General features: G+C 48.6%; 1 protein-coding gene across 1 annotated transcript; it reads left to right on the forward strand.

Annotated features, from left to right (window-relative positions):
* Positions 1–1,164: 1,164 nt before the first annotated feature.
* On the forward strand, positions 1,165–24,738 carry TGM6 (transglutaminase 6). The gene is made up of 13 exons (XM_037044773.1): positions 1,165–1,228; positions 4,799–4,972; positions 5,531–5,773; positions 6,546–6,664; positions 8,200–8,328; positions 9,694–9,871; positions 10,438–10,576; positions 14,126–14,229; positions 14,307–14,549; positions 17,622–17,963; positions 22,823–22,977; positions 23,251–23,384; positions 24,585–24,738. Exons 1-13 carry the CDS (start codon positions 1,165–1,167, stop codon positions 24,736–24,738), a joined length of 2,178 nt encoding a protein of 725 aa, XP_036900668.1.
* Positions 24,739–25,611: the final 873 nt, after the last annotated feature.

The following is a 25,611-nucleotide window of genomic DNA, read 5'->3' on the forward strand; positions in this document are numbered from 1 at the left end:
AGGGGAAGCCAAGGAGGAATTATCAGGGCATGAACCCAGGGCCCGAGATCCAGGAACCTCCCACACCTGTAAACTGCCCCCACCCCCACCGTAAGCCCTCTGGGCTATGCCAGGGCTGAGATGATTATAACCTTGTACTCCTGACTCATCCAAGAAAGAAGGAAGGAAGGAAAGACAGAGAGAGAGAGAGAGAGAGGAAGGAAGGAAGGAAGGAAGGAAGGAAGGAAGGAAGGAAGGAAGGAAGGAAGGAAGGAAGGAAATGCATTCTCTTCCTGCTTGTTCCAACATAGGTCATGGCTTGTCTTTGTGGGCTTCAGTTCCAACGTGCCCTCAGACAAGAGTCCCTTTCTTACCCTGGCTGGTGTGGCTCAGTGGATTGAGCACTGGCCTGCAAATCAAAGGGTCGCTGGTTCGTTTCCCAGTCAGGGCACTTGCCTGGGTTATAGGCCAGGTCCCCAGTTGGGAGTGCACAAGAAGCAACCACACATTGATGCTTCTCTTCCTCTTTTTCTCCCTCCCTTCCCCTCTGTCTAAAAATAGAATAAATAAAATCTTAAAAAAAAAGAAGAAGAAGATAAAGTCCCTTTTTTCCCAGACTGGGTCTTAGTTCCTTTCAGTAAAAGAGACCTGGGATTCTAATGGTCCTTCCAGCCCTGCTGCTATTATTAGATTAGGCAATCTGATGTACAAGGTAAGTGGTGTTCCTGCCTGTGTTTTCAGGCCAAACAGAGACCACCTGAAACCAAAGTTCTGAGATTTGAGAAATCTGTTCCGGCCCAAGAACTCGATGGGAAGGTTTCAGCCCTACTCTCAAATGTGACAATTTGGCAAGCCGATGAGGAAGCCCCCTACCACAGGGGGCACTGCTGACCAGGGGTCCTGTACAGTTCTGGCTCACCAACCACAGAGGTGGCTGTTAGGGCTCCCAAGCTTGGGACACACGTATCAGCTGTGTACGTTCCTATTCGAGTGTTCAGTCATTAGCCCCAAACTGTGATGCCAGGTTAGCCAGAACTAGCCTTTTCCAAGAATCTCAGGCCTAGGTATTGAGACTAGCAGCAGCCTGCCCTGCACAAGCGGAGAGCAATTAGAAGGCTTTCACAGTCTAGATGAGAGAGACGTCAGTGCCTTGGTCCAGGGTAGCAGTGAAAACAGAGACGTAGAATGGATACGGGGCAGGTTTTGGAGGTGGTACCATGTCAACTTGATGATGGATTAGACAAGGAATGTGAGAGCAAAGGAGAATCAAAGTTTTCTTGGTTCGTCCCTGGGCCCCAGAACAGATGGGATGCCACCCACCAAGATGGGAAGAGCTGAGACTTGGGGGTGGAGCAGGCAAGAAATCAAGAGTTCAGCATGTTAGGTTAGATTTGCCTAGAAGACCACCGAATGGAGATTTCGGGTGATTACAGTGTTTGAATTTCCAAGGAGAGGTCAGAGTGAAGATGTAAACTTGAGTGATAACAGCAGCAAACCTCCATTGAGACCACCTCATTTTATCAAAAAACTTCCAATAATAGTAAACCTCAAAAGACAAGAGTTTAGGGGCCCCATCCTTTTCCCCCTAAGATGTTCCTCAAATAAAGGTACCCACATCAGAGAATATTGTCTGACTCATAGTAAGCATGAATAGGTGGGCTATTAATCTTTTTATTCTTAGTATCATAGTTGAGGGCAGGGTGGCTTTCACATTGCCTGGGACAGCCTTACCCAGCCTCCAAGTTTGGGTTTAAATGTTGCAAAGAAGAGCTGAATGTTATTACTGAAGAGGAGTCCTACAGATTTATGCAGACACCAGTTTCACGTTAAAAATTCAGCATGTGGGAATCAACAGCCCACGTGCTGGTTTTTTTTTTCCTCCTGATAATGGAATCAACAGACGTGGATGAGGATCTGGGCTGTGTCCAGCAGCCCATGAAGATGTGTCCAACACATCAGACATTTACTGATACTACTTAAACCAAATCAAATCTACCTTTGAGTTCTGACTCCACTGGGCTTGTCGGAAAATTACTGGGCTGTTGTTGTTACTGGGCTCCCTCCGTGTGTCGGTTCTCTCCTGCTGTACGACAAACCACCCAGCACCACGAGGCTCACAACAGCAGCCATCCTCTCACTCAGGGACCCGTTACCTGGGCAGAGTCCATGAGGACAGCTTGTCCATGTCCCATTTGGTGTCCCGTGGGTCATTGTGACTTGGGGCTGGAGGATTTGCTTGCAAGATGGCTCACTCCTCTGGCTGCCAAGTAAATGGCAGCTGTGTGCTGGGAGCTCGGCAGACTGTGGGTGGAGGTCTTGAGCCCTCTCTGCGGGGGCTCCTCTGTGGGCCATTTGGCTTTTTCCATGGCATGGTGCTGGGTTCCAAGATCAACCAATTCAAGGGAACCAGGGAAAAGCCGTGTCCACTTGTATCACTTAGTTTTGAAAGTCAACAGAAGATGTCATTCTGTTTTAGCCACAATTCTCCCCAGATTCAGTGGGAGAAGTATCAGTGTCATATTATAGGAAAAGTACATGGGACGAGAGATACTATTGCAACCACCTTTGGAAAATACAATCAGCCATTCCCCTAACCACAGTTATATGAAGGTTCTAGAGTATGTACAAAGCCAAACATTTTGGCCAGCTCTGTCCAAACACTGGCCATTGCTCTGATGCACATGGACAAAGCTTATGTCATGTTTTTGGAGTCTGGGACTTCTGGGTGTTTGACTCCTGTGGGGTCAAAGGTAATGGCAATGTGGCCTAGAGGGTCCAGACAAGCACAGGCTCAGGATCCAGGGTCCCAGCTCCGTCACTTACCAGCTGTGTGACTCTGAGCCTCCGTTTCCCCATCCACGAAGTCGGAATAATAATAGTACTCCGTCGCTTGGTTTATGAAAATTAAATGGGCTAATATTTATAAAATATTTCAAAGAATGCTTGGTTCATAGGAAGTTTTATTAAATAGTCCAGGTAAGAATTACTGAGCACTTACAATATACTAGGCAACAAATAAAATAGGGCCAAGAGCCCCGTGGCAGGTCCCCTCAGTCAGGGAGCACTTGGTGATATTATTTCCATGGCTCTCAAGTGTGGCAGATTGGATTTCATAGGACGGTTATATATATATCATCTCACCTGTTCTTCTTACAATGCGACATTGACTCATTTTCATCAACGGGTGGGGTGTGTTCCCTCCCCTTGAACCTGTGCAGACCTTGGTAACTGCCTTGGCCAACAGCATAAAGTAGAAGTGGCAGAATACAACTTCTGAGGTTAGGTCATAAGGGGCACTGCAGCGTCTGCCTTGGTCTCCTGGCTCACCCGACCAGGGGGAAACCAGGTGCCATGCTGTGAGGATACTTTCCGAAGCTCGCTCTGCGATGCGTGAGGTGTATCCACTCTTCTGCTGGATTGTCAACTTCCTGGCGGCAGGGCCAATGTTCGCTTCATGGCTGCGGAGCCTGCGGCCCCCAGCACAACGCTGACGCCTGGATGAATGAACACTGAAGTCGATGAAGTGGATGGAGGGAAAGGATGCCTGGGTTGAGGCTGGGTATGCCACCCACCCCTCCCCTGCGGACACCCCATCCACTTCAAGGCTGTCTAAATGCCACTCCCTCAAGCAAGCCTCGCCTGTCACTCTGCAGACCCGGCCAGGCCCCTCTTTGATACTTTCTTTCAGCTTCGTGTGCTTTGCTTGACAGCATGTATCAGAATGATGATTAGTTTTGGGTGTAAACCTCGCTTGTCTGGAATAGAATGCTCTTGTTCTCAGGGCTCCAAATGACGGGCACTTGGGCTGGACATTTCCTCCACAACTATTATTACTCCCACTCCACAGAAGGGTAAACTGGAGTACAGAGAGGGCAAGCACAAGGTAGTGTCACCCGTAGATGACCAAGTCAGGAGCTGAACCCACACAGCTGGTCCCCAAGGCAGGGCTCATGACCGCTGAGCCACACGGCCTCGCCCCGTGTCTCTCCAGGGCACGCCCACATTTACCTGATTCACGGACACATCAAAGCGCCAGTCTGGCACAGAGAATATACAGTCAATTCCCATATTTGAAAATTCCGTGTTTGCACATTGGCCTACTCGCTCAAAGTTACTTTGAACTCCAAGTCAATTCACTGGGTGCTTCACGGTCACTCACAGTCACGGGCACAGTGGTGAAAAACGGGGTCGCCTAACACGCACGCGCTGCTCTTTGGACTCCTGCTCTCGCACTACAGACAGATGGCCTTCTGCAGCCCATTTAATGCCGTGTTTTCTGCATTGTTGTCTTTCTTTTCTTTTCTTTTTCCTTTTTTTTTTTTTTTTTTGGTAATTTTGCTGTTGATAACGGCCCCTGGCAGAGTGTGAGAGCGCTGTCTAGTGTTCCAACCCAGGGAGGCTACGATGCACCTTATACAAAGAACACATGTTAGATAAGCTTCATTCAGGCACAAACTCTACGGCTATTGTCCATCAGTTTCGTGTTAATAGATCAATAGTGTATTAAATAAGATGCCTTTAAGCAGAAACACACATAAAACGAGGTTGTGTAACAATCAATTGATGGGAAAACAGTGCCCAGAGGCTCACCGGGGTCTGGCCTTGCTCTTCCCCCAGAAGTGATGGCTCAGTGCTCACTACTTCAGTGTTCATGGGGCCTTGATAGCACATAACTACCACACAGACCAGAACCTACTGTACAGGATAAATAGTGCACACACGAGCATGTGGCTGACACGCACAAGCCCGTGGACGGCAGGGCATGGATGAGAAGCATGCCCAGGGCTTTCCCTCATCTCTCTGTCCCCTCCCTGCGCAGGGGTCAGAGTCACCGAGGTGGACTGGCAGCGGCCGAGGAATGGTGCTGCACACCACACCGAGGAGTACCCCTGCCCGGAGCTGGTGGTCCGCAGGGGCCAGATGTTCACCTTCGCCCTGAAGCTGAGCTGTCCCCTGGACAGCAAGGACACCCTCATCTTCACCGTGGAGACAGGTAACCGGCTCACCAGCAACCTCCACGGCTCCACAGTCAGAAACACTTGCCTCGTGACCAGTGACCGAGACCCTGTGGTCATCATCAGCCCAGACTTGAAGGGAAGCAAATCCTTATAGCTGGGCTGAGCCCTGAACCCTGCAAGCTTCTAATGACAGCTTTCTGAGGGTGGCTGGGAGGTGCTGCCAGCAGGCAGTAGGAGACATGAGATGACCACTCTGGAATCCTGAGGATATTGCAGAATGTGTGGCTCTGCGAAGTTACAGGAAACCAGCAGGCCCTTCTGGAGCCCGAGCCTTTCTCTCCTGGCCAGACAAAAGGCAGACTTTGGTCTCAAAGGCCCCGTCACTTTCTCTTTCATCCAGGAGGTGGGTGGGAATCAGGACAGCTGAGTACCCCGTTCTTCCACTGGCCCTGTTGTGTCTTGGTCAGGTCCACCCCGCAGCAGCGTCCCAGCAGTGCAGGGGTGAAGGCTGCACTTTCAGCAGTGCAGTGCTTCCGCTTCTCTGGGTTTCCTGGGGGTGGCCGGGTCTCCCAATTCCCTCTCCTCCCCTCCAGGACCCCAGGCTTCCGAGGCTCTGCGCACCAAAGCTGTGATCCCGATGTCGGAGCCGGAGGAGCAGACCGCCTGGAAGGCAGCGAAGGAAGCTCAGGAGGAGAACACAGTGACCATCGGCCTCACCAGCCCTCCCGATGCCGTCATGGGCCGATACCTCCTGAGCTTCAGGGTTTCCTCTCGCCGCAAACACAGTGACCGGAAGCTGGGCGAGTTTGTTCTCCTCTTCAATCCATGGTGCTCAGGTAGGAGCTGCCAAGTCCAAGGCAGAGGTTTTCCTGGAAGCGGGCCTGGAGGAGGGCCTGCCCTTAGAGGGAGGCTGGGAGGCAGGTTAATAGACATGGAGGTGAATGCTGAGAGCTTGGTGAGAGCCTGGCCTGGACAGAGGTGGGCACTGGGCAGAGGAACCTGGTAGCTCCACCGCAGCCTGTGCGGAGGGGTGGGGATTGGCGGTGTCCAGTGTGCAGAGGCCAGTGGGCAGGGATGGGGCCTGATGGCAGGAGAGGCCCGGGAGTGGGTAAGAGCTGGGCTTTAGCCACCAGACAGCCTTGGCTCAGTCCCAGCTCTGCTGTTGCTTCCCTCTGTGTGTCTCAGTTTTCTCATCTATAACATGGGGATGACAGTGCCTACCTTTTAGGGTTATGGTGAGAACTCACAGCACTAATGCTTATCATGTACAAAGCACATCATAAGGTGTCCTGGGGTCAGTATTCTTACTAGTATTTAAGAAATATGAGGCTGCTGGAGGCATCAGTAAGATCACCCAGAGGCATCAGGACTCCTAAAAGCCCTCAGTCTTGGGCTGTGTTGGGCTTAGTCCCTGTCTGAGGCAAGACCAGCCAGGTGGTGTGGGGCTTGGCCTCACGGCAGCCTGGGAGCCCAGCAAGCCCCTCTAGGCCTCCCCTGCCCCAGTCAGCCTCCCAGCCCCATCCTGCAGCCGATCCCTGACGTAGCCCCTCCCCCAGGCTGGCAAGGCCAGAGCCCCAGCCCACGCTGGGCCTGATGACTGCTTTTCAGAGGACGACGTGTTTCTGGCCTCTGAGGAGGAGAGACAGGAGTACGTGCTGAATGACAGCGGGGTCATCTTCCGAGGCGTGGAGAAGCACATCCGAGCCCAAGGCTGGAACTTCGGGCAGGTCTCCAGGGGCACAGGCCAGAAGGGGGATGTGGGCTGGGGTGTGCAAAATCTCAGCCCGGGAGAACTGTTGTCTGCTTGCTTCTTCCCAGGAGGAACAAACTGTCTGACTCCTACAGCAAATTCATTCATTCATTCATTCACCTACTATTGGTGGTGTCAGGGCCTGCGCTGGGTCCTTGGCAAGGCAAAAGCTGTGGATATAATTGGGAAACAAGGGACCAGATCCACTGTAGAAAGATAAATGGCTCAGCCCAAGGGTGCTCAATCTGAAGCGTGCACCAGCATCATATGGAGGGCTCCCTGAAACGCACAGATGGCTGGGCCCCACTCCCAGAGCGGCTGACTCAGTAGTTTGGGTGGGAGGAAGGATGCCGAGAATTTGCATTTCTAACAAGTTCCCAGGTGACGCCAGGGCTGCTGGTCTGGAGCCCCCTTGAGAGCCACTGGCCTTAGATAAAGCCACAATACAAGGTACAATGGGCAGAGGGAAGTCAGGGTAGTAGAGGCGGGAGGAGAGGAAGTTCAGAAGAGCGTGAAAGAAAATGCCAACCCCCCCCCACACACACACACTGGGATGTGGAAGGCTTCAGGTACTGGGGCTGGGCATCCAAAGTTGGGTGGGGTCTGGACAGGCAGAGGAAAGAGCAGACAGAGCAGCGTGGAGGCAGGAAGTCAGAGGGTAGCTGAGGTTCTATTGGAGGAGTTCAGTCTGCCTGGGCTCCGGGTGTTCAAGCAGCAGGAGGCTGGCCGGGCGAGTTAAGCACCTCGACTGACAAGCTGGGAGTGGAAAGCATTCGGGGCTCAGGGGCTGAGCAGGGAGGACACACTGGAGAGTCCAGGGTCCACCTAAAGGGTAACCACTTCCAGCATCCCCTCTTAGTCCATGTGGAAAGGGAGGGTTCCCAGACCTTACAAATTTGCAGAGACTAGAAATTTTAGTCTCTGTAAAATCTCCCAGGTTTTCAATGAATCCCCCAGTATGCCAATGAATTCAAATACAGTTGAAAAATCATATAAGCCAAACAGGCAGGCCAGTGGGGTCGATGGGACTGCAGGACCACAAGCAACACCTGGGCACTCGCTGTGGGTACCAGGGAGCCAGGCAGAGTGGGGCGGCTACTGAGCAGGAGAAGGGATGACTAAGGTTGAGCTCCTGGTTCCCAGATGACTTTGTTTTAAAAGATTTTATTTATTTATTTTTAGAGAGAGGGGGAGGGAGGGAGAGAAACATCAATGCGTGAGTTGCCTCTCACTCGACCCCATCCGGGGCCCTGGCCTGAAACCCAGGAGGAGAGCTGGAGACCTTTCAGTTCACAGGCAGGAGCTCAACCCACTGAGCCACACCAGCCAGGGCTCCCCGATGACTCTTTCAAGAAGGGTTTCTGAGACTTGGGGGTGCTCTGTGGTGACCCTGGTGGGTAAGGGGAGGCCAACTCCCCTGCACAACAAAAGTGACGGACCCGGTGAAGGTGAGGGGAGGGTCTGGAGCATGGCTGAGGCTCCAGCCTCCAAGCGCTGCCTGTCTGGGGACAGTTTGAAGAGGACATCCTGAACATTTGCCTCTCCGTCCTGGACCGAAGCCCCAGTCACCAAAAAGACCCAGCCACCGATGTATCCTGCCGCCACGACCCCATCTACATCACCAGGGTCATCAGCGCCATGGTAAGGAGCCCACCTTCCCTGCATCTGCACTCTGTCATGGGTCCCAGACAGACCCTAGGGCTGTGCCCAAGTCACCTCCTGTTTTAACTCTCTGTTGCTGCCTAACAAACTGCACCGAAACTCAGCAGTGTAGAACAACCACTCGCAATGTTGCAGATCAGGGACTTGTGCAGGATGGCTAGTGTCTGCTCCAAGATGCTCGGCGGGGTGTGTCTAGACGGCTGCAGACGACTGGGCTGGTGTGGCAGGACCATGTACCTGGGGCCTTGTGTCCGACAGTGAACGTGTCCTTGGCTGTCTTCCATGCCACATCTGCTGGAATGTGAAGAAGGCTTGCTCACACTCCTGCCTGGCTCTGGGCTGGGATAGTGGGGGGAGCTGGGGCTGGCCAGTCGCCGCTCTCTCTCTCCGTGCAGCCTTTTCATGTGGCCATGTTGGGTTTCCTCAGAGCATGGAAATCTCAGGGTAATCAGGCATGGCACCTGACTTCTCCCCAAAAGACGAAGAGGAGCTACCAGCTGTATAAGGCCTGGGCCTGCCGACTGGCATAGCATCACTTCCTCCATAGTCACCGGTCAAAGTAGTCACGGGCCAGCCCAGATTCGGGGAGAGGATGCGCAGACACACCTTCCCAGGGGAGGTTTGCCATCTTTAATCTATTACACGCCGGAGTCCTTTTCCCCAGGAGGTAGCCAGAGGGGCTTGCATCTGCCTCTAAGAAAGCAAGTGTTAAGGTCAGTGGGTGCGTACCGTGACTCCAAAAGTGGACAGAGCTGTTTTTCTCATATTTGATACTCTGGATTCCTCGAGACCTCGGGGCACAGAGACTCAGCAGCAGTGAGCAGTGCTGGGGGCAGAGCGCTCTGGCCTTGGGGGGCAAGTCCTGGACTCCACCTACTAACTTCCTGTGTGATCTGGGCAAGGCCCTTAACCTCTCGGAATACCATTTTTTTTCTTCTGAAAACAAAAGGAAAGTAGTATCAATAGAATTTACTTTAAGCGAGTTAATGTCATTTGCCCAAAGCCTTTAGAATAGTGCCTGGCACACAGTAGGCATTTAATGAATGCTAACTGTCTCTCTATTTATTACACAACCAACAGTCCCCCCAAACACCCCATTTAAAACAGGAAACGTTCTAAAACTGTAGCCAATTTTCAACAATGGAGAATCTTATTGGGAAGTAATTGCAAGTAATAATAAATGGCAGCAAAAAACAGATACTTTACGACAGTAGGCAACCCGCATTTTCAGACAATTTAAAAGCAGGGGGCAACCACAAATGATGGGGCGGTCCAAAGTGGGAGGTGGTTTTACAGTGAGGAGGCTGCTGAAAGGGAGTCCTGCCCATGTCCTCGTCTGCCCAGGTGAACAGCAACAACGACCGGGGCGTGATTCAAGGCCAGTGGCGAGGCAAGTACGGTGGCGGCACCAGCCCACTGCAATGGCGTGGCAGCGTGGCCATCCTGCACAAGTGGTTCAAGGGCAGGTTCAAGCCTGTCAAATATGGCCAGTGCTGGGTCTTCGCTGGAGTCATGTGCACAGGTACCCAGGGAAAGAAGGCCCCCAGTCCTGGGCCTGTTCTCTCATTTGTGTTCATTTGCATATATTTACATAGGCCTCCTTCTCCCTCCAAAAAAAACCCCAGTCTTTCTTTATCCGTGATGGGAAGATAGAAGTCTGGTTAATGAAGAAAGAAACCAGATAGTTCATTTATGAGATTGTTGATCATTCATTTTGCGGAAGGAGTCCCAGCTCCCCCTGCCGGGAACACATTGAGAGCTGTGGGGCGAGTCCGGCGGCCCCAAGGCCTCTGAACCTCTCAGGCTGCTACATGACTGTTACGTGGCTGCTAAGGTCCTGCCAGCCTTGGAGCCTGTCTCTTCAAAAGGGGGCTGACAGCAGGCTCTCCAGAAGTCCCCCAAGAGAATGTACAGGAGGTGGCAGTGTTTCTGAGAGTGGAGCCAGGAGTCTCAGCCCTGACTAGTAGAAAGAGATAAGCAGGAGCCTGTGGCCAGAAAAGAGGGGGCCGCCTGCTGGAGGAGCCAGACCCCTCCCCAGTCCAGGGTCCTGGCCTGCTTCTGGAACCTCATCAGCCTCCTACTCTTCAGTCCTCAGGTGCTTGGGGATTCCAACCCGGGTTGTGTCCAACTTCAACTCTGCCCATGACACAGACAGGAACCTGAGTGTGGACAAATTCGTAGACTCCTTCGGGCGGACCCTGGAGGACCTGACAGACGACAGCATGTGGTAGGTCCCAGGGACTCACGAACCAGACTGGGATCTGGAGCCCAGCCCTGCTGAGTCGGAGGGAGGGGCACCCTCCGAGGGGAGGGGCCAGTCTTTGAAGAGACTCTAAGTAGAGACTCTGCTGAGAGGCAGGGGTCTTTGAACACATGACTCACAGGTTTTTGGGGGGGCTTGAGATCTGACTGCCTTCAATCCTAGGTCCCCCCTCCACACCGCTGTGGGACAAAGCCCTCCACAGAGGCCTATGACAGAGGAGCCAAAGTTCGTGCTTCTCCCTCAGCTGCCTGGGCACTGGCTGCTTGGGGGAGGGGGGGGTGGGCAGCGGTGGGGCAGGGAACAACCTCCTTCTCAGCTCAAATGACACTCTTCTCACAAAGCTTTAAAAAATTAATGTTAATTTTTTTAAATAGGAAGCACATTCTTGTGCTTTCATATTCCAAAGGTAGGTGCAAAATGGGTCACAGGGTAAGTCTCCCTCCCACCCGGGTCCAGCCTCCCTGTCCTGCCCCTGGAGGCTGCAGTGTGATTAAGTGTCTCACGTCTCTTTCCAGAGAGGGAGGAGCTCAGCAGACACAGGAGGGGGCACGCACACAGGCCTCTCACACCCCTGCTCTTCAACACAGGCAGCATTGTGTAACAAGGCATACCTCGTTTTACCGCGTTTCACTTTACTGGGCTTCACAGATGTTGCATTTTTGACAAATTGACAGGAAGACACTCCATCAGCAAAAACATTACAACTTCCTTGAATGTGATACTTCACTGTATTGCAATGGTCTGGAACCGAACCCACAACATCTTTGAGATACGCCTGTACTGTTCATCTTGCTCATACATTTAAGAATTTCAGATCAGTATATTCAAGGTTTCCTTATTTTTATAGTGTGTGAAATAATTATATCACACTGGTCTGTGCCAGGCCCAGCTCTAAGTGCTAGACATACACTAACTCACGCACTCCTCTAAAAAGCCTTGTGAGCAAGCTGGTATTGTTATCTCTGTGTTGCCAGTGAGGAGACCAAGCACAGAGAGGCTAAGTAATTTGTCTAAGGCCACACAGCTAGTGAGTGGACAAGCAGGGGTATGAAACTGGTCGGCCTTTAAGTTGTATGGGGAAACACTGTTTATCTAACCATCTGCCGTGGATGGACCAACGGTTGCCTCTTATAAACAAGGTTTCAGTGAGTGACCTTGTTGGACTGTCTTTTTAATCATGTGCTACTTGTCACACCTGTCAACTTCGCAAAGTGCAGGGGAAACCGTGACAAGCACACAAGACAGAACACAGACAGCCTGGGTAACCCTGGCCTCAGAAGGCCCTCGCCACCCCAGGGACTATGCCCTGGAGCCTTTACCCCAGCCCGTCTCCAGCCTCATGGCACCTCTCTGCCTCTCTTCTCCCCTTCCCTGCTCTTCTTGCTTCTCTTCACTCCCTCTGCCTGCAGGAACACCACGAAAATTACACTCTTTTTCGCTCAAGCAGAAGAGACAGATGCTTCTTTTGGACGCTGGGGACTCTCTCTCACCATGCAGGTTATCACTCTCCTCCCTTTTACCCCCAGACGCTAATCAAGGTATTTTCCCAAAGACCATTATCTACCTAACGAGGGCTCGGTTCGGAGACCAGCTGTTAAGGTGCCAAGTTGGCCAACTAGGGTTTCTCTCTGCTGCTTTCTTACTGTATGAGCCTGTGTCACCTTTTCTAGTCCCATAGTCTCATCTCTAACATAGGCACTTAAAGCCTGACCTCTGTACCCCGACCCCTAGAGCCCTGCCTAACCTGAACCCTACGGACATCCCATGTTTGCTGCAGCCCGGAGATACACGCTTTCTGTTCCTCGGACACACTGAGCTTTTTCTGGTCTCGAGAGCTTGTGTGCATGCCACTTACATTTAATGTTTGACAGTTCGATTTCTGGGTGGGATAAAGACTCTTAAGTATCAGTAATGGGACTTTTAAAAGATTTAACACAAATATGCAACCATTTGCTAGGCCAGCATGCTTGGAGCCTAATCGAAGACCGCATTTGGTACGCCTGTTTTGTGTCTTTGGTAGAGCTTATCAGGTGACTCTTCTAAAACGTTCCTTCTGCTGGACCACAGAGAAGCGGAGTCCTCAGGAGCCCACAGTACCGGGTGCAGCTCTGCACCACAATTCGCTGAGTTTCCGCTCAGTCGCAGTTTTACTCGGAAGCCAGAACTGTCCCAGCTCCTTTTCCATTATTCCAAAAAAATTAAAGCAGGGCCTAATTTAAAAGGAAACTACTGGGCTGTTAATATAATTGAGGCACCATAATTTCAGAATAAACGTTCAGCTAAAGACAAAAAACTCATCAGTTCATGCTGTATTTAAAAGAGAATGAATGTGTGTGGTTATGTGGGACATGTCTAAAAACCAAATACGCCCGCAAACAGACACGGTCCACCCTAGTCTATTTAAATATCTTGCTGTTTTATTTTATAGACACTCTTTTGCAAGTTCGCAAGTAGAATTTGATTTAAAAGGAAAAAAAAAAAGTCCTCCTGCCTGGAGCACGGTTGCCTTCATTGTTCCTCTGGCGAAACTCTTTGTCTCAGATGCCATCGGCCTGCAGTCGGCCTCCGGCAGGCGGTCTCCATCCCTGGCCTCCTTTCCACAGCACATTGTCTCCCACTTTGGTCATGTACGATGCACACTTTTTTGCCCAAATTTTTGAGAGAAGAATAAGGGTGCACATTATACATGGGAATTACTCATTTCATATCTATATACCAAATTTTCGGAACTATAAGATGTACTGGACCATAAGATGCACCTAGGTTTTAGAGGAGGAAAATAGGAAAAAAATTTTTGAAGGAAAAAAGGTGGTGAAATATTTAATAACATAAATAACATAGGCCACCACCCCTCCACACACAGCGAGCTAGGTAAGCTACATTTGGACTATAAGATGCACTCCCATTTCCCTCCCAAATTTAGGGAGGAGTGTGTCTTATAGTCTGAAAAATACGGTAAATGTTTTTAATTCTTTTACTTATGCATGTTCATTAAAAGTACAACTCTAAAAAACAATAACAATGTCCATATGCAAAATAATACCCTGGAATATAACTGGTTTTGTTTCTAAATATAAAAAAATAAATGTTTGAGTTAAAAAATTAAAACCAAAGATTGTTTTCCTGAAATTTTGGGCCAAACGCGTGGGTGCACATCACACACAGAAGCGCATTATACACAGCAAAAGACAGTATTTGCATCTGTTTTATTTACCTGCTTACTTAATTTTGCTTCTCTCCCAATCTGCCTCCTTTGTTGGAAGGTGAACTGCATGAGGGCAAAAGATCTCCTGTCTTATTTACAGCTGCATTTCTGGTAACTCAAACAGCAGGTTCTTGGCGTGCCCACACAGTATGTTGCCACCCATACAGCTGAATAAATGGTTCACAAGGCGCAGAGGCAGCCCTCCTGCAGGCGGCCGGCCCAGGGACTGGCTTGCACTAGGAACTTGCCCCACCATGGCCCTCTGGGCCCACTGTAGGCCACCCCGCCCCATTTTCTCTCTGTGGCAGGAATTTCCATGTCTGGAATGAGAGCTGGTTTGCCCGGCAGGACCTGGGCCCCTCTTACAATGGCTGGCAGGTTCTGGACGCCACCCCCCAGGAGGAGAGCGAAGGTAAGGGCTCAGCCAGGTGGGTGCCAGACCCCCGATTTTCCTCATCCATGCCGCTCACGCCCACCTCTCCTGCCCAGGCGTGTTCCAGTGCGGCCCAGCCTCGGTCGCCGCCATCCGTGAGGGTGACGTGCACCTGGCCCACGATGGCCCCTTTGTGTTTGCGGAGGTCAATGCAGACTATGTCACCTGGCTCTGCAATGAGGATGAGAGCAGGGAACGTGTGTATTCTGACACGAAGAAGATCGGGAGGTGCATCAGCACGAAGGCGGTGGGGAGCGACTCCCGGGTGGACATCACAAGCCTCTACAAATACCCAGAAGGTAAGGGCAGCACGGTGGCCTCCATCAGCCTCCTCAGATGACCCCCCTGCTCCAGAGGGACAATTGTGGGTAACCAAGGATGGCCCTTCCCCTTCTATTCTGGTGGCGATAGCTTTGTTCAGTACTGTGTCTGTGCTTTGAGAGCCAAGTGCCTTTAGCTACCTCTTGATGGTAGAAGTTGCAAAGAAAGTATGATGGCCATTTATTTTTATTTTGTTTATTTTTAGCCAGAGGGGAAGGGACAGAGAAAGAGAGCAAGAGAAACATCAATGTGTGGTTGCCTCTCGAGGACCCTTCACTGGGGGGGACGCGGCCCACAACCCACGCATGTGCCCTGACCAGGAATCAAACCAGCGACCCTTTGGTTTGCAGGCTGGCACTCAGTCCACTGAGACACACCAGCCAGGGCATGATGGCCATTTTTAATTGACCACAGCAACCCAGACTTGTGCCCCCAATTAATTGAATCACAGGCTTTATAGAGTGTGACCCAGGCACCAGGAGTTTTAAAAGCTCTCAGGCAATTCCAACATCCGGCCAATATTGAGTGTTGGGCCAAGGAGGAGGAGGAGGAGAGAAGAAAGCTCCTAGTTAACTCTGCTTGTGGGGGACAGATGGTGGCTCTATTGCAACCTGTGCCATCAGGACTCACGCCTGTGCTGTTCCCCCAGGCACTGTGGATTTCTTGAAACATTTGCCCCCTTCTTGCCCCACAGTGTGATTGGGGCAAGAAGGGCCCTTCCTGCCCCACTGGCTGTCACACAGCTCTCCTCTGATTTATCACAATTTTGCCCCAGGTTCTTCTGGGGTTTTGCAGGGCTGTGGCTCCCACACTCATCTATACTCTTTGCACCATTCAAGGGCTGAGTGGGGAAGCCCAGCCAGGTGCTCAGTTGGTCAGAGCATTGTCCGAATATGCCAAGGTTGCAGGTTCCATCCCCAGGCAGGGCACATACAGCTAGCAACCAATGAAGGCATAAATACGTGGAACAATAAATCAATGTTTATCTCTCTCTTCCTCCCCCTCTCTCTCTAAAATAAAAATAAAAATAAAAGCCTGGGTCGGGAGAGAGGTCGATGGGCTGTCCTCCCCCTGCCATCTCCCATCGGTTCTCCTCTCCCTGCGCGGGTGACACTCGGCTCAGAAAGCCAGACAGGACAGGTGTGCCCCCACAGCAGTGACATGCCAACTTCCCCTTCCACTGTAAGAGCTAAGGTCATGACCTTTTAAGAGAAAACGTAACAGTTCATCTTTGTAACCTTGGGTTAACGAAGATGTTTTCGAGATGGCATCAAGAGCACAAGTAACGAAAAAAAAACTTGGACTTCATCAAAATTTTAAAAACTTGTGCTACAAATTATACTATCAAGAAAGTAGAAAGCCCACAGAATAAGAGAGATATTTGCAAATTTTTTTGCAAAACAAAATTTGTCTCTAGTGAGGGACGTATATCCAGAATATACAAAGAATTCTCACAACTGAATAGTAAAAAATAAATAATTCAATTTTTCAAATGGGCGAGGGATTTGAATAAATAACTCCAAGGATGATGCACAGATGGCCAATAAACACATGAAAAGATGCTCAAGACCATTAGTCCCTAGGGAAATGCAAATGGAAACTGCAGCTAACGTAGCACCTCACACCCACTAGACCCGCCGTCATCACACACGTGTACGATAAGTGGAGTGACTAGAACACTCGTACACCGCCAGCAGCAATGCACAGCAGTGCGACTGCTTCGGAAAACAGGTTGTAAGTTCAAAAAAAGAAAACAAACATGCACAGAAAAACTCGTACATGAACATTCATAAACTTTTTCACAAAGCTAAAGAGTGGAACACCCCAAATGTCTATCAATGGATAAATAAAAAGCGGTGTATTCCTGTAATGGAAGATTATTCAGCCATATTTTAAAAAATGAAGTACTGAAAACACACTACAAACTGGAGGACCCTTGAAAACATGTTAAGAAAAAAAAAAACTAGTCCCAAAAGACCACACATTGTATAACTCCTTTTCTATGAAATGTCCAGAACAGACAAGTTAGAACTTAGACTGGCGGTTACCTGGGACTGGGAGCCCAATGAGGAGAAATGGGAACTGACCACCAACCGTGACAGAGTTTTGGGGGGCGATGAAATGTTCCAAAATTAGACTGTGGTGATGGGTGCACAATTCTGTAAGTATTCAAAAAACACTGAACCGCATTCCTTAAGTGGGTGAGTGGTAGGTTATGCAACCACATCTGAATAAAGCTGTTTTTAAAAATCAGATGGTCAGAAAGGGCCTCCCTGAGAAAGTGACGGTGACATTCTTTGGCAGGGAAATGAAACATCTTCTAGTAAAATGTATCATGAACACATTATAAAGTAGAATGCAAAATTCACATACATTTCAATAATAAAACAGGAGATGTTAAAGAACCTTCGAGCCACGACGCGGTTGCTTCAGGCCCAGGCGAACAGCACTAAGGAACCCGGGCGGGGCGGGGCGGGGCGGGGGGGGGGGGGGTAGCCGTGGGCGAGACTGCACACCACAGGCTTCAAGGCGGGAAGTGAGACCTCCTCTCCCTCTCTTTCTTCCTCCCTTCCCCTCTGTCTAGAATAGATGAATAAAATCTTAAAAAAAAAACAACTATGCAAGTGGAACCAGACTGCTTGGTTTCAAATCCTGCCTCCCTTACAAGTTGCTGTACTTCTCTGTGCCTTGGGACCCTTCTCTGTAAAAGGGGGATAACAGCACCTACCTCATGGGGGCACGGAGTCAGTCTCTGGAAGTGACAGCTATTATTATCACATGAGATCTCAGACCCAGTTGTCAAAGACGCTACAAATCTGTATTGTGTGAAATTTCTGATCCGAGGTGGGTGGCGACTGCTGAAAATTTTATTTAAATAGTCCCAGAACCAAACACAATGCTGAGGTCTGCATGCGGCCCCTGGGCTGTCAATCTGAGGCTCCAGCCTCGGTGGATTAAAGCGGTGAGCTGGTGAGGGTGGTTTTGCCTGGAGAAGAGGGGAAACGAGAGAAGGTGGCCTTGGGTCTCAGGGGTGTGCGATGCCCTTGCAGGGTCCCGGAAAGAGAGGCAGGTGTACAGGAAGGCCCTGAGGAAGCTGTTCGGCGTGGAAACCTCTGGAAGGAGAGGACGGATCCGCAGGGGCGGTGGCCGTGGTCTCTGGCATGAGGACCTTCTAGAACCCGCCGCCAAGCCCAGCATCACCGGCAAGTTCAGTGTGCTGGAGCCACCCTTGCTGGGCCATGACCTAAAGCTGGCCCTGTGCTTGACCAACCTCGTCTCCCGGGCCCAGAAGGTCCGAGTCAACCTGAGCAGTGCCACCATCCTCTACACCCGCAAGCCGGTGGCAGAGATCCTGCAAGAATCCCACACCGTGTGCCTGGGGCCGAAGGAAGGTAAGAATGCCTCCGAGGGGCGGGACCTGGAGGGTTGGGGGCGGGGCTTGACTTCCCACAACCCCGCATTCACTTCCAGGAAAGAAAAAGAGTACTCCTAGCGCGTGCTCAGTGCCTTGCGCCTCTCTCATCTGCTCCAGATGAGAAAACTGAGGCTCGGGGTGGGGCGGGGCTAAATATTGAGAGTAGTAATTAAAGTCCATCCTCATCTGGTGGAAACACTGACCTAACGGTGAGGTGATTTATACTCTGTCGAATTAGTATCACTATTTACGTGCCAAATAAACACTTGCTGGGAACCTTTCATAATACACGGGATATGCATTGTGTTACCTTTCTAAAACCCAGGTGTTCTGCATGAGAGGAGCAGATCAGAGAGGTGTCCCAGGCCTGGCTGGTGTGGCTCAGTGGACTGGGTGCCAGCCTGCGATCCAAGGGGCTGTGGGTTGGATTCCCGGGGCCTGGGTAGGACCTCATACATGACTTACTAAGTGCATGGCACGTGATTATTCTTTCTCCTTTTCCTTCTCTCTCTCTGTCTCTGTTTACATGTCTCTATGGCCCTTCCCCCCTGGCTCCTTTCTCTTTACCTATCTCTTCACATACCTTCTGGACCCTAGGGATTCAATTACACGAAGAAATTGTTCCTTTTATCCTTTTTTCTGTCTTTTACTTCCATCCCATCCCACGCCCCCCCAGTGCTCCCCACCTCCCTCCCATTTCCACCCCCCTTAGTTTTTGACCATGTGTCCTTTATACACTGTACTTGAACAAAATTAAATTTTGAAAAAGTAAAAAAAAAAAAAAAAAGAAAGAAATTGTTCCTTTGGTCCAATTTCTGGAGAGTGAAACTTGAGTATTTTGACAAGGCGTGAAACATGCAAAGGAGGTGCCATTTAATTTTCACCAAATCTAAGTCACACTTTATAATGAAATATTAATTAACATATACTATCTCCTGGCTTTCAGCAATTTTTATATTGAAAATAATACATACTCACTAACAATTTAAAGCACACAAGAGAAAGATCACACATGATCCCTGCCACCCACCTACAAATTAACATATCTTCATTCCAATTTTTTAGTGCCTGTTTGCTTTTTGAAAAACACAGTTCTAATTATATTGCAAAGATTCATTGGTACCCTACTCTTTTTTTTTAAGATTTTATTTATTTATTTTTAGAGGGGAAGGGAAGGGAAGAAAGAGAGAAATATCAATGTATGGTTGCCTCTCATGAGTCCCCTGCTGGGAACTGGCCTGCAACCCAGGCATGTGCCCTGACTGGGAATCGAACTGCGATGGTGGGGTTCACAGGCCCGTGCTCAATCCACTGAGCCACACCAGCCAGGGGGTGCCCTACTCTTTTCACATTACATCGTAACTTAAAATTTTTATAAGCCTTTTGTTAACATCACTTTAATAGGTGTGTGATCTGTAAATAAATATATAGTGATTTATTTTATCTTCCCCCCTCCTTTGGGTAATTACCAGCTTATAACTATTTCAAAATATAAACATCTAAAGTAAACACCTTGGTGCAAAAAAAAATCCCATTTTTCTCACCTGAATTTTTACTGTTTTGTTAGAATAGATTCGAAAACATGATATTACTGAGCCAAATGGTGACTATTAAAGTGCATCACTTAGTTAAATTTATCATTTTTTAATTAGACATTTTTAGCAGCTTTACCCTAACAGCACCCTCACAACCTCCCATCTTTCCGTATTATTAACATCTTGCATTAGTGTGGTACATTTGTTATAGCCGATGAGTTAATATTGATACGTCATTTATAACTAAAGTCCACAGTCTACATTAGGTTCACTATGTTGCGCGTTCTATGGTTTTGGCGAATGCATGATGACATGCATCCACCACTAGAATATCATGTAGAATAGTTTCACTGCCCTAAAATTCTAGGGCATTTGGGGGTTTTTCACCAATTCGTTCCTCCTTTCCTCTCCTCAGACCCTTGACAGCCACTGATTTTTTCACTGTCTCCATGGTTTCACCTTTTTGTGAAGGTCCTACAGCCTTTTCAAATTGGAAAAGGCTTTCTTTCACTTAGAAACATGTATTTTAAATTACTCCGTGGTTTGTGTGCGTGTGTGCGTGTGTGTGTGTGTGTGTGGCTTTAGTAGCTCATTTCTTTTTAGTGCTGAATAACATTCCATTATATGGATGTACCACAGTTTATTTATGCATTCACCTACTGAAAGACATCTTGGTGGCTTCCAAGTTTGAGCGGTTATAAAGAAAACTGCTATAAACATCTGCACGCAGGTTTTGGGAGAACCGTTTTCAATTCCTTTGGGTAAATACCAAGGAGCATGATTGCTGGATAGTATAAAAGCATGTATAGTTTTCTGAGAAACTGCCAAACTATCTTTCAAAATGTCTACCATTTTATATTCCACCAGCAGTAAACAGGAGCTCCTGCTGCTCTGCATCCTTTCCAGTGTTCGGTGGTGTCGGTGTTTTGGATTTTTGCCATTCTGATGGGTGTGGACTAGGATCTCATTGCTGTTTTCATTTGCAGTGTCTGAATGGTGTAAGATGTTCAGCACCTTTTCATATGCATCTGTGAAGCTTCTTGGATGTTCCTATCCTTTGCCCATTTTTTACTTGTGTTGTTCATTTTCTTATTGTTGACTTCAAGAGTTCCTTACATACTGGGGGTAACAGTCTTTTGACATATTTGTCTTTTGCAAATACTGTTTCCCAGTCTGTGGCCTGCCTTCTCATTTTCTTGACAGCGTCTTTCACAGGGCAGAAGGTTTAATTTTAATGAAGTACAACTTGTCAATTTTTCTTTCCCGGATTGTGCCTGTGATGTTGCATCTAAAAAGTTGGGTTACACCCAAGATCTCTAGGTTTTCTCGTACAGGTTTCATAGTTTTGCATTGTACATTTAGCCTTATGATCCATTTGAGCGCATTTTTGTAAAGGGTATAAATCTGTGTCTACAGTTATTTATGCTTGTTTGTTTATTTGTATTTGGATGTCCAATTATTCCAGCATCATTTGTTTTTAAGATCTATCATTTCTTCTCTATCATTTCCTTTGCTCCTTTGTCAAAGACCTATTGATTATATTTGTGTTCTGGGTTCTCTGTTTTGTTCCATTGATGTATTTGTCTATTCTTTCACCAATACCACTGTTGTGATTTCTGTAGCTTTTAGTAAGCCTTGAAGTCAGGCAGCGTCCTTCCTCTGATCGTCTCCTTCAATACTGTGTTAGTGGTTCTGGGTCTTTTGCCTTGCCACATAAACTTTAGAATCAGTTTTTCAATATCCATGGAATAACTTGCTGGGACTTCGATAGAGTTGCCTTAAATAGAGGTCAAGGCAGGAAGAACTGATATCTGGAAGTTATTGAGCCTTCCTATACATGAACATGAAATATCTCTCCTTTTATTTAGTTCTTTGGTTTGTTTCATCACAGTTTTGTTGTGTTCTTCATATAGATCTTGTATATATTTTGTTAGATCAATGCCTAAGTATTTCACTTTGGCGGCGCTAATGCAAATGACATTGTGTTTTTAATTTGAAATCTCACTTCACTGTTGGTGTATAGGAAAGTGATTGGTTTCTTATATTAATTTTGTATCCTGTGACCTTGCTGTAATCACATATTAGTTCTAGGATTTTTTGATGTTGTTTTTTCAGATCTTGCACATAGATGTCATGTCGTCTGTGAACAAAGAGTTCTGTTTCTTCCTTCCCAGTCTAGATACTTTTATTTCCTTTTCTTGTCTTATTGCCTTAGCTAAAACCTCCAGTACAATGTTAAAAAGGAGTGATGAGAGGAGACATCTTTACCTTGTTCCCAATCTTACTGGGGAAGCTTTGAGCTTCTCATCATAAGGTATGTTGTAGCTGTAGGTTTTTTGTAATCTTTGCTCCTAATGAAAATTCTCAGGGAATAATGACTGTGAGCCAAGTTCAAGCCCTTTAAGGACCTTTTCCACAGGTTTAAAACTCAGATGCCTTCAAGGGCAGGAAGGCAACAGAAATAAAGAAAGCAGTGGCAAGAGAGCAGTAGAGGATGCTAGGGCCTGGAACAAACTAAATTTTATCCCGAGTATGACTGACAGACACGGGCTGTGGTGATCCATACTTACAGGAAGAGAATACATAGGCAGGGTGCTTGTGGCTGGTGAGAGAGACAGAGATGGCCAGGACCATAGGAGCTCAGTAGGGGGCACAAGATCACTGGGTGGGGGTATCAGTGAAGGGTTTTCATAACTGGTGGGGCTGACTAGGCTTTAATGGAGAGGGAAGATTTGAAGAACTGCAAAGAAATTGGCCTCCTCCCTGGATTGGAAGCTTGAGACAGGTCTTTGGCTTCCCTCTTCTCTGTGCCTAGCACATGATGGGTGCTCAATACACAGCGAGTGTGTTCCTGACGAGATAAATGATTGATGAACTGAGAGATTTCCATCTGGAACAACGAGGAAAATTATAAACACATCTCCAGGAGCTCTTGGAGAGACAGCCTGTTGTCATGGTAGCTGCCTGGTCTGAATTTGAATCCCATCTCATTTAGCTCCTTAATTTACTTGCCAGAGGACACTGGATGAGAGATCGCCCTCCCTGAGCCTTAGGTTTCTTCATCTGTGAATCCCATCTCATTTAGCTCCTTAATTTACTTGCCAGAGGACACTGGATGAGAGATCACCCTCCCTGAGCCTTAGGTTTCTTCATCTGTGAACTGATCATGATAATGCCTGCCTCCGTTGGTTGCAAGGACCAGAAAGAGCGTAGCTATGGGTTGAACCTTCCCTTCCTCTTTCTGGGTTCTTCTGAAAAAGAACGTTGGATCCCCAACTCCCACCCCTGCTTTCCCTTCCAGAGAAAAGGATCCCAATCACAATCTCTTACTCTCAATATAAGGAAGACCTGACAGAGGACAAAAAGATCCTCTTGGCTGCCATGTGCCTTGTCAGCAAAGGAGAGAAGCTCCTGGTAGAAAAAGACATTACTCTGGAGGACTTCATCACCATCAAGGTGACTCCTGTCTGCACCCACCACCCTGTTCCTAGCAGAGCTGAGGGAGGGAATCAGAATCGGGGGGGTTTATGTGTTTAGCTCCAGCTTCAGCTCTCAAGAGTGGGAGAAATGGCGAGGATGTGGAGGTGGAGGCATGGATATAATGATGGAGCTTGGTCACTAGGTATATGAAAGCAAGGGGTAGACATGATTTTGCCCCATTCTCTTACCCAGCCAGGACCGTGAGTTTTGCTGGAGGAATGGGATGATTTATGGGTATTGCCTCTCCAGGTGCTGGGCCCAGCCGTGGTGGGGGTGGCAGTTGGAGTGGAAGTGGTGGTGGTCAACCCCCTCTTGGAGAGAGTGGAGGACTGTAAGCTGATGGTGGAGGGCAGTGGCCTTCTCCAGGGACAGCAGAGCATCAGGTAAGTGCCAGTTTGTGGGGGCTGGAAGTAGGGGGTGTGGCTGCCTTGTTATAAGATGGGCCATAGAGAAGCTGCTGGTGAGGCAGTGCAGGAGAGATTCTGGACCCCCAGGAATTAGCCCACTGCCTCAACACATCAGCCTTCATTCATTCATGTAATCATTAACTTAATTATGAAACTCATCCACTCACTATTCACTTACTCATATTTTCATTCATTCCTACATTTACTTATGTATTAACTCACTTTTATTCATTTGCTCTCTTTTACTCACTCATTCGCTCACTCTTTTTTCCATGTTTTTACTCATTCACTCACTTATCCATTTATATTCAGCTGAGTTGTGAGTGGTTCATTCATCCATTCATTCTTTCTTCAACTTGCTCACTCCTTTACACATTCACTCACTCATTCATTTATATACTCACTGTCTCATTCACACATGTTCCATTTATTTACACTAATTTATCTACTTATTCATTCTCAATGATTCATGTACTCATTCATTCTTTCATTCATTCACTCATTCATTCCTATGGTCCTGACCATACTGACCTGTGCTCTGAGCAACATGTCAACTGTTGGGAACACCAAGATGAAAAAATGAGGTTCTTCCTTGAGAAGGGCTTTTAGAGACAGATGGCCTTTTAAATGAAGACAGTGTGATTTATGCAGACACACGGGTCCCCGAGGTCTGGGGAATCAGAGTCAGCCCTTGAGTGGGGATGAGGTGGGACCATGGTGAAGCCACAGTAGAGCTGATATTTCATCTAGACCTTAAATTATTAATTCAGGAGATTTTGAGTATCAAGAAGGAAGGAGGACTTCCCAGTTAGAAGTCTCCTTTGCTGGTGTAGTCAGGGAAGGGAAGGTCTCCTGGAGAAGAGAAATTTGATCTTGGCTTTGGGTCAGATTTAAATGGGATAGACATCCTAGTTAGGAAGAACAGTGATGAAAAAAATCCCTGACAGAAGAAGCATAAGAAATGTTCAGGGCATAGGGAGGAGAATAGCCTAACTGACTGGGAAGGGAAGATTAAGTTGTAAGTATATTAATGGAGCCTATTAAGTTGGAGGCTTGAATGTCAAGCCACAGGGTGTGACCTTGATCTGGAGAGTTCTGGAGAGCCATGGCTGGCAGGCCAGGCTCGAGAATGAGAGAGTGTTGATGGTCTTCCTTTCTCCTTTCCCCTTTCCCCAGTGTGCCCAGCCTAGAGCCCCAGGAGAGGGCCTTGGTCCAGTTCAGCATCACCCCCTCCAAGAGTGGTTCAAGGCAGCTACAGGTGGACCTTGTCAGCTCCCACTTCTCGGACATCAAGGGCTTCGTGATCATCCAGGTGGCCAAAGCCAAGTGACGGGCCACAAGAGGAGGAGAGGAGAGGAGAGGAGATGCCTCTCATTCCTCTCCTGTCCACCTTTTCGCCCCCACCATGTGGGAGCAGGGAGGCCTGGGTTCCAGACCTGCTTCAGCTTCTGCCCCACTCTGTGAACTTGGGCAAGTCCCCTCCCTGCTTTGGCCTTGGTTTCCCTATCTGTAAAATGAGATGTTTGACAATGAAGGATTATGTAGGGAGCCTTTACCACCCTCATCTCATCATCCTTGTGGCTGGAAGGCTGACGGAGGGAGCATCAGAGCAACCCCAACCGAGCCAGCACCGCCGCCACCTGCCGGCCAGATCGCCGTCACCCTGGCTGACCCCTGGGCTCTCATTGCTTCTCTCTCAGCGTTTCAGTGCTCTGACCACATCCAGACCCAAGAAGCTCCTCCCGGATCTTACAGAGAACCCCAAAGTTTTCAAGCTGAAACCTAAACATTCCTCAACACTTCTGTTTTACATAAAGTGAAGAGCCTTGACCATGGACTTGTGCTTGCCATTTACACCATCTAAGTTTTAACCCAAAGTCATGTTCCTGAAGGGCATTAGACTTGAAGGGATGGGAGATTTCCCCTCAGTGAAGATCCAGGCCCCGCATCTGAGGGGCCACTTCTGCCTGGAAGAATCCGAAGACACAGGAGGAGCCATCAAGATTGGATTATGTTTGGGTATGCAGCCCCAACGTTACGGTCATAAATGATCTCACACAATCAACACAGTGTCGATTTACTTCTTTGGAACCAGAATAGTGTTGACTTGGCAGAACATCCCCGGCAGCATACACGACTCACAATCACACTGCGAACATCAAACAGGACAGAGACCCCTGGGATGAAGACCAGAGCAGAGACC

The sequence above is a fragment of the Sturnira hondurensis genome, unplaced genomic scaffold (assembly GCF_014824575.4).
Source record: "Sturnira hondurensis isolate 20B ecotype Veracruz unplaced genomic scaffold, ASM1482457v3 Scaffold0004136, whole genome shotgun sequence".
Classification (NCBI taxonomy): Eukaryota; Metazoa; Chordata; class Mammalia; order Chiroptera; family Phyllostomidae; genus Sturnira; species Sturnira hondurensis.

Coding starts and splice junctions, on each gene's coding strand:
- TGM6 (XM_037044773.1), top strand. CDS start 1,165: ATGGATACGGGGCAGGTTTTGGAGGTGGTACCATGTCAACTTGATGAT. Junction 14,550..17,621: donor CCTCTACAAATACCCAGAAG/GTAAGGGCAGCA, acceptor ATGCCCTTGCAG/GGTCCCGGAAAGAGAGGCAG. Junction 22,978..23,250: donor AGGACTTCATCACCATCAAG/GTGACTCCTGTC, acceptor TTGCCTCTCCAG/GTGCTGGGCCCAGCCGTGGT.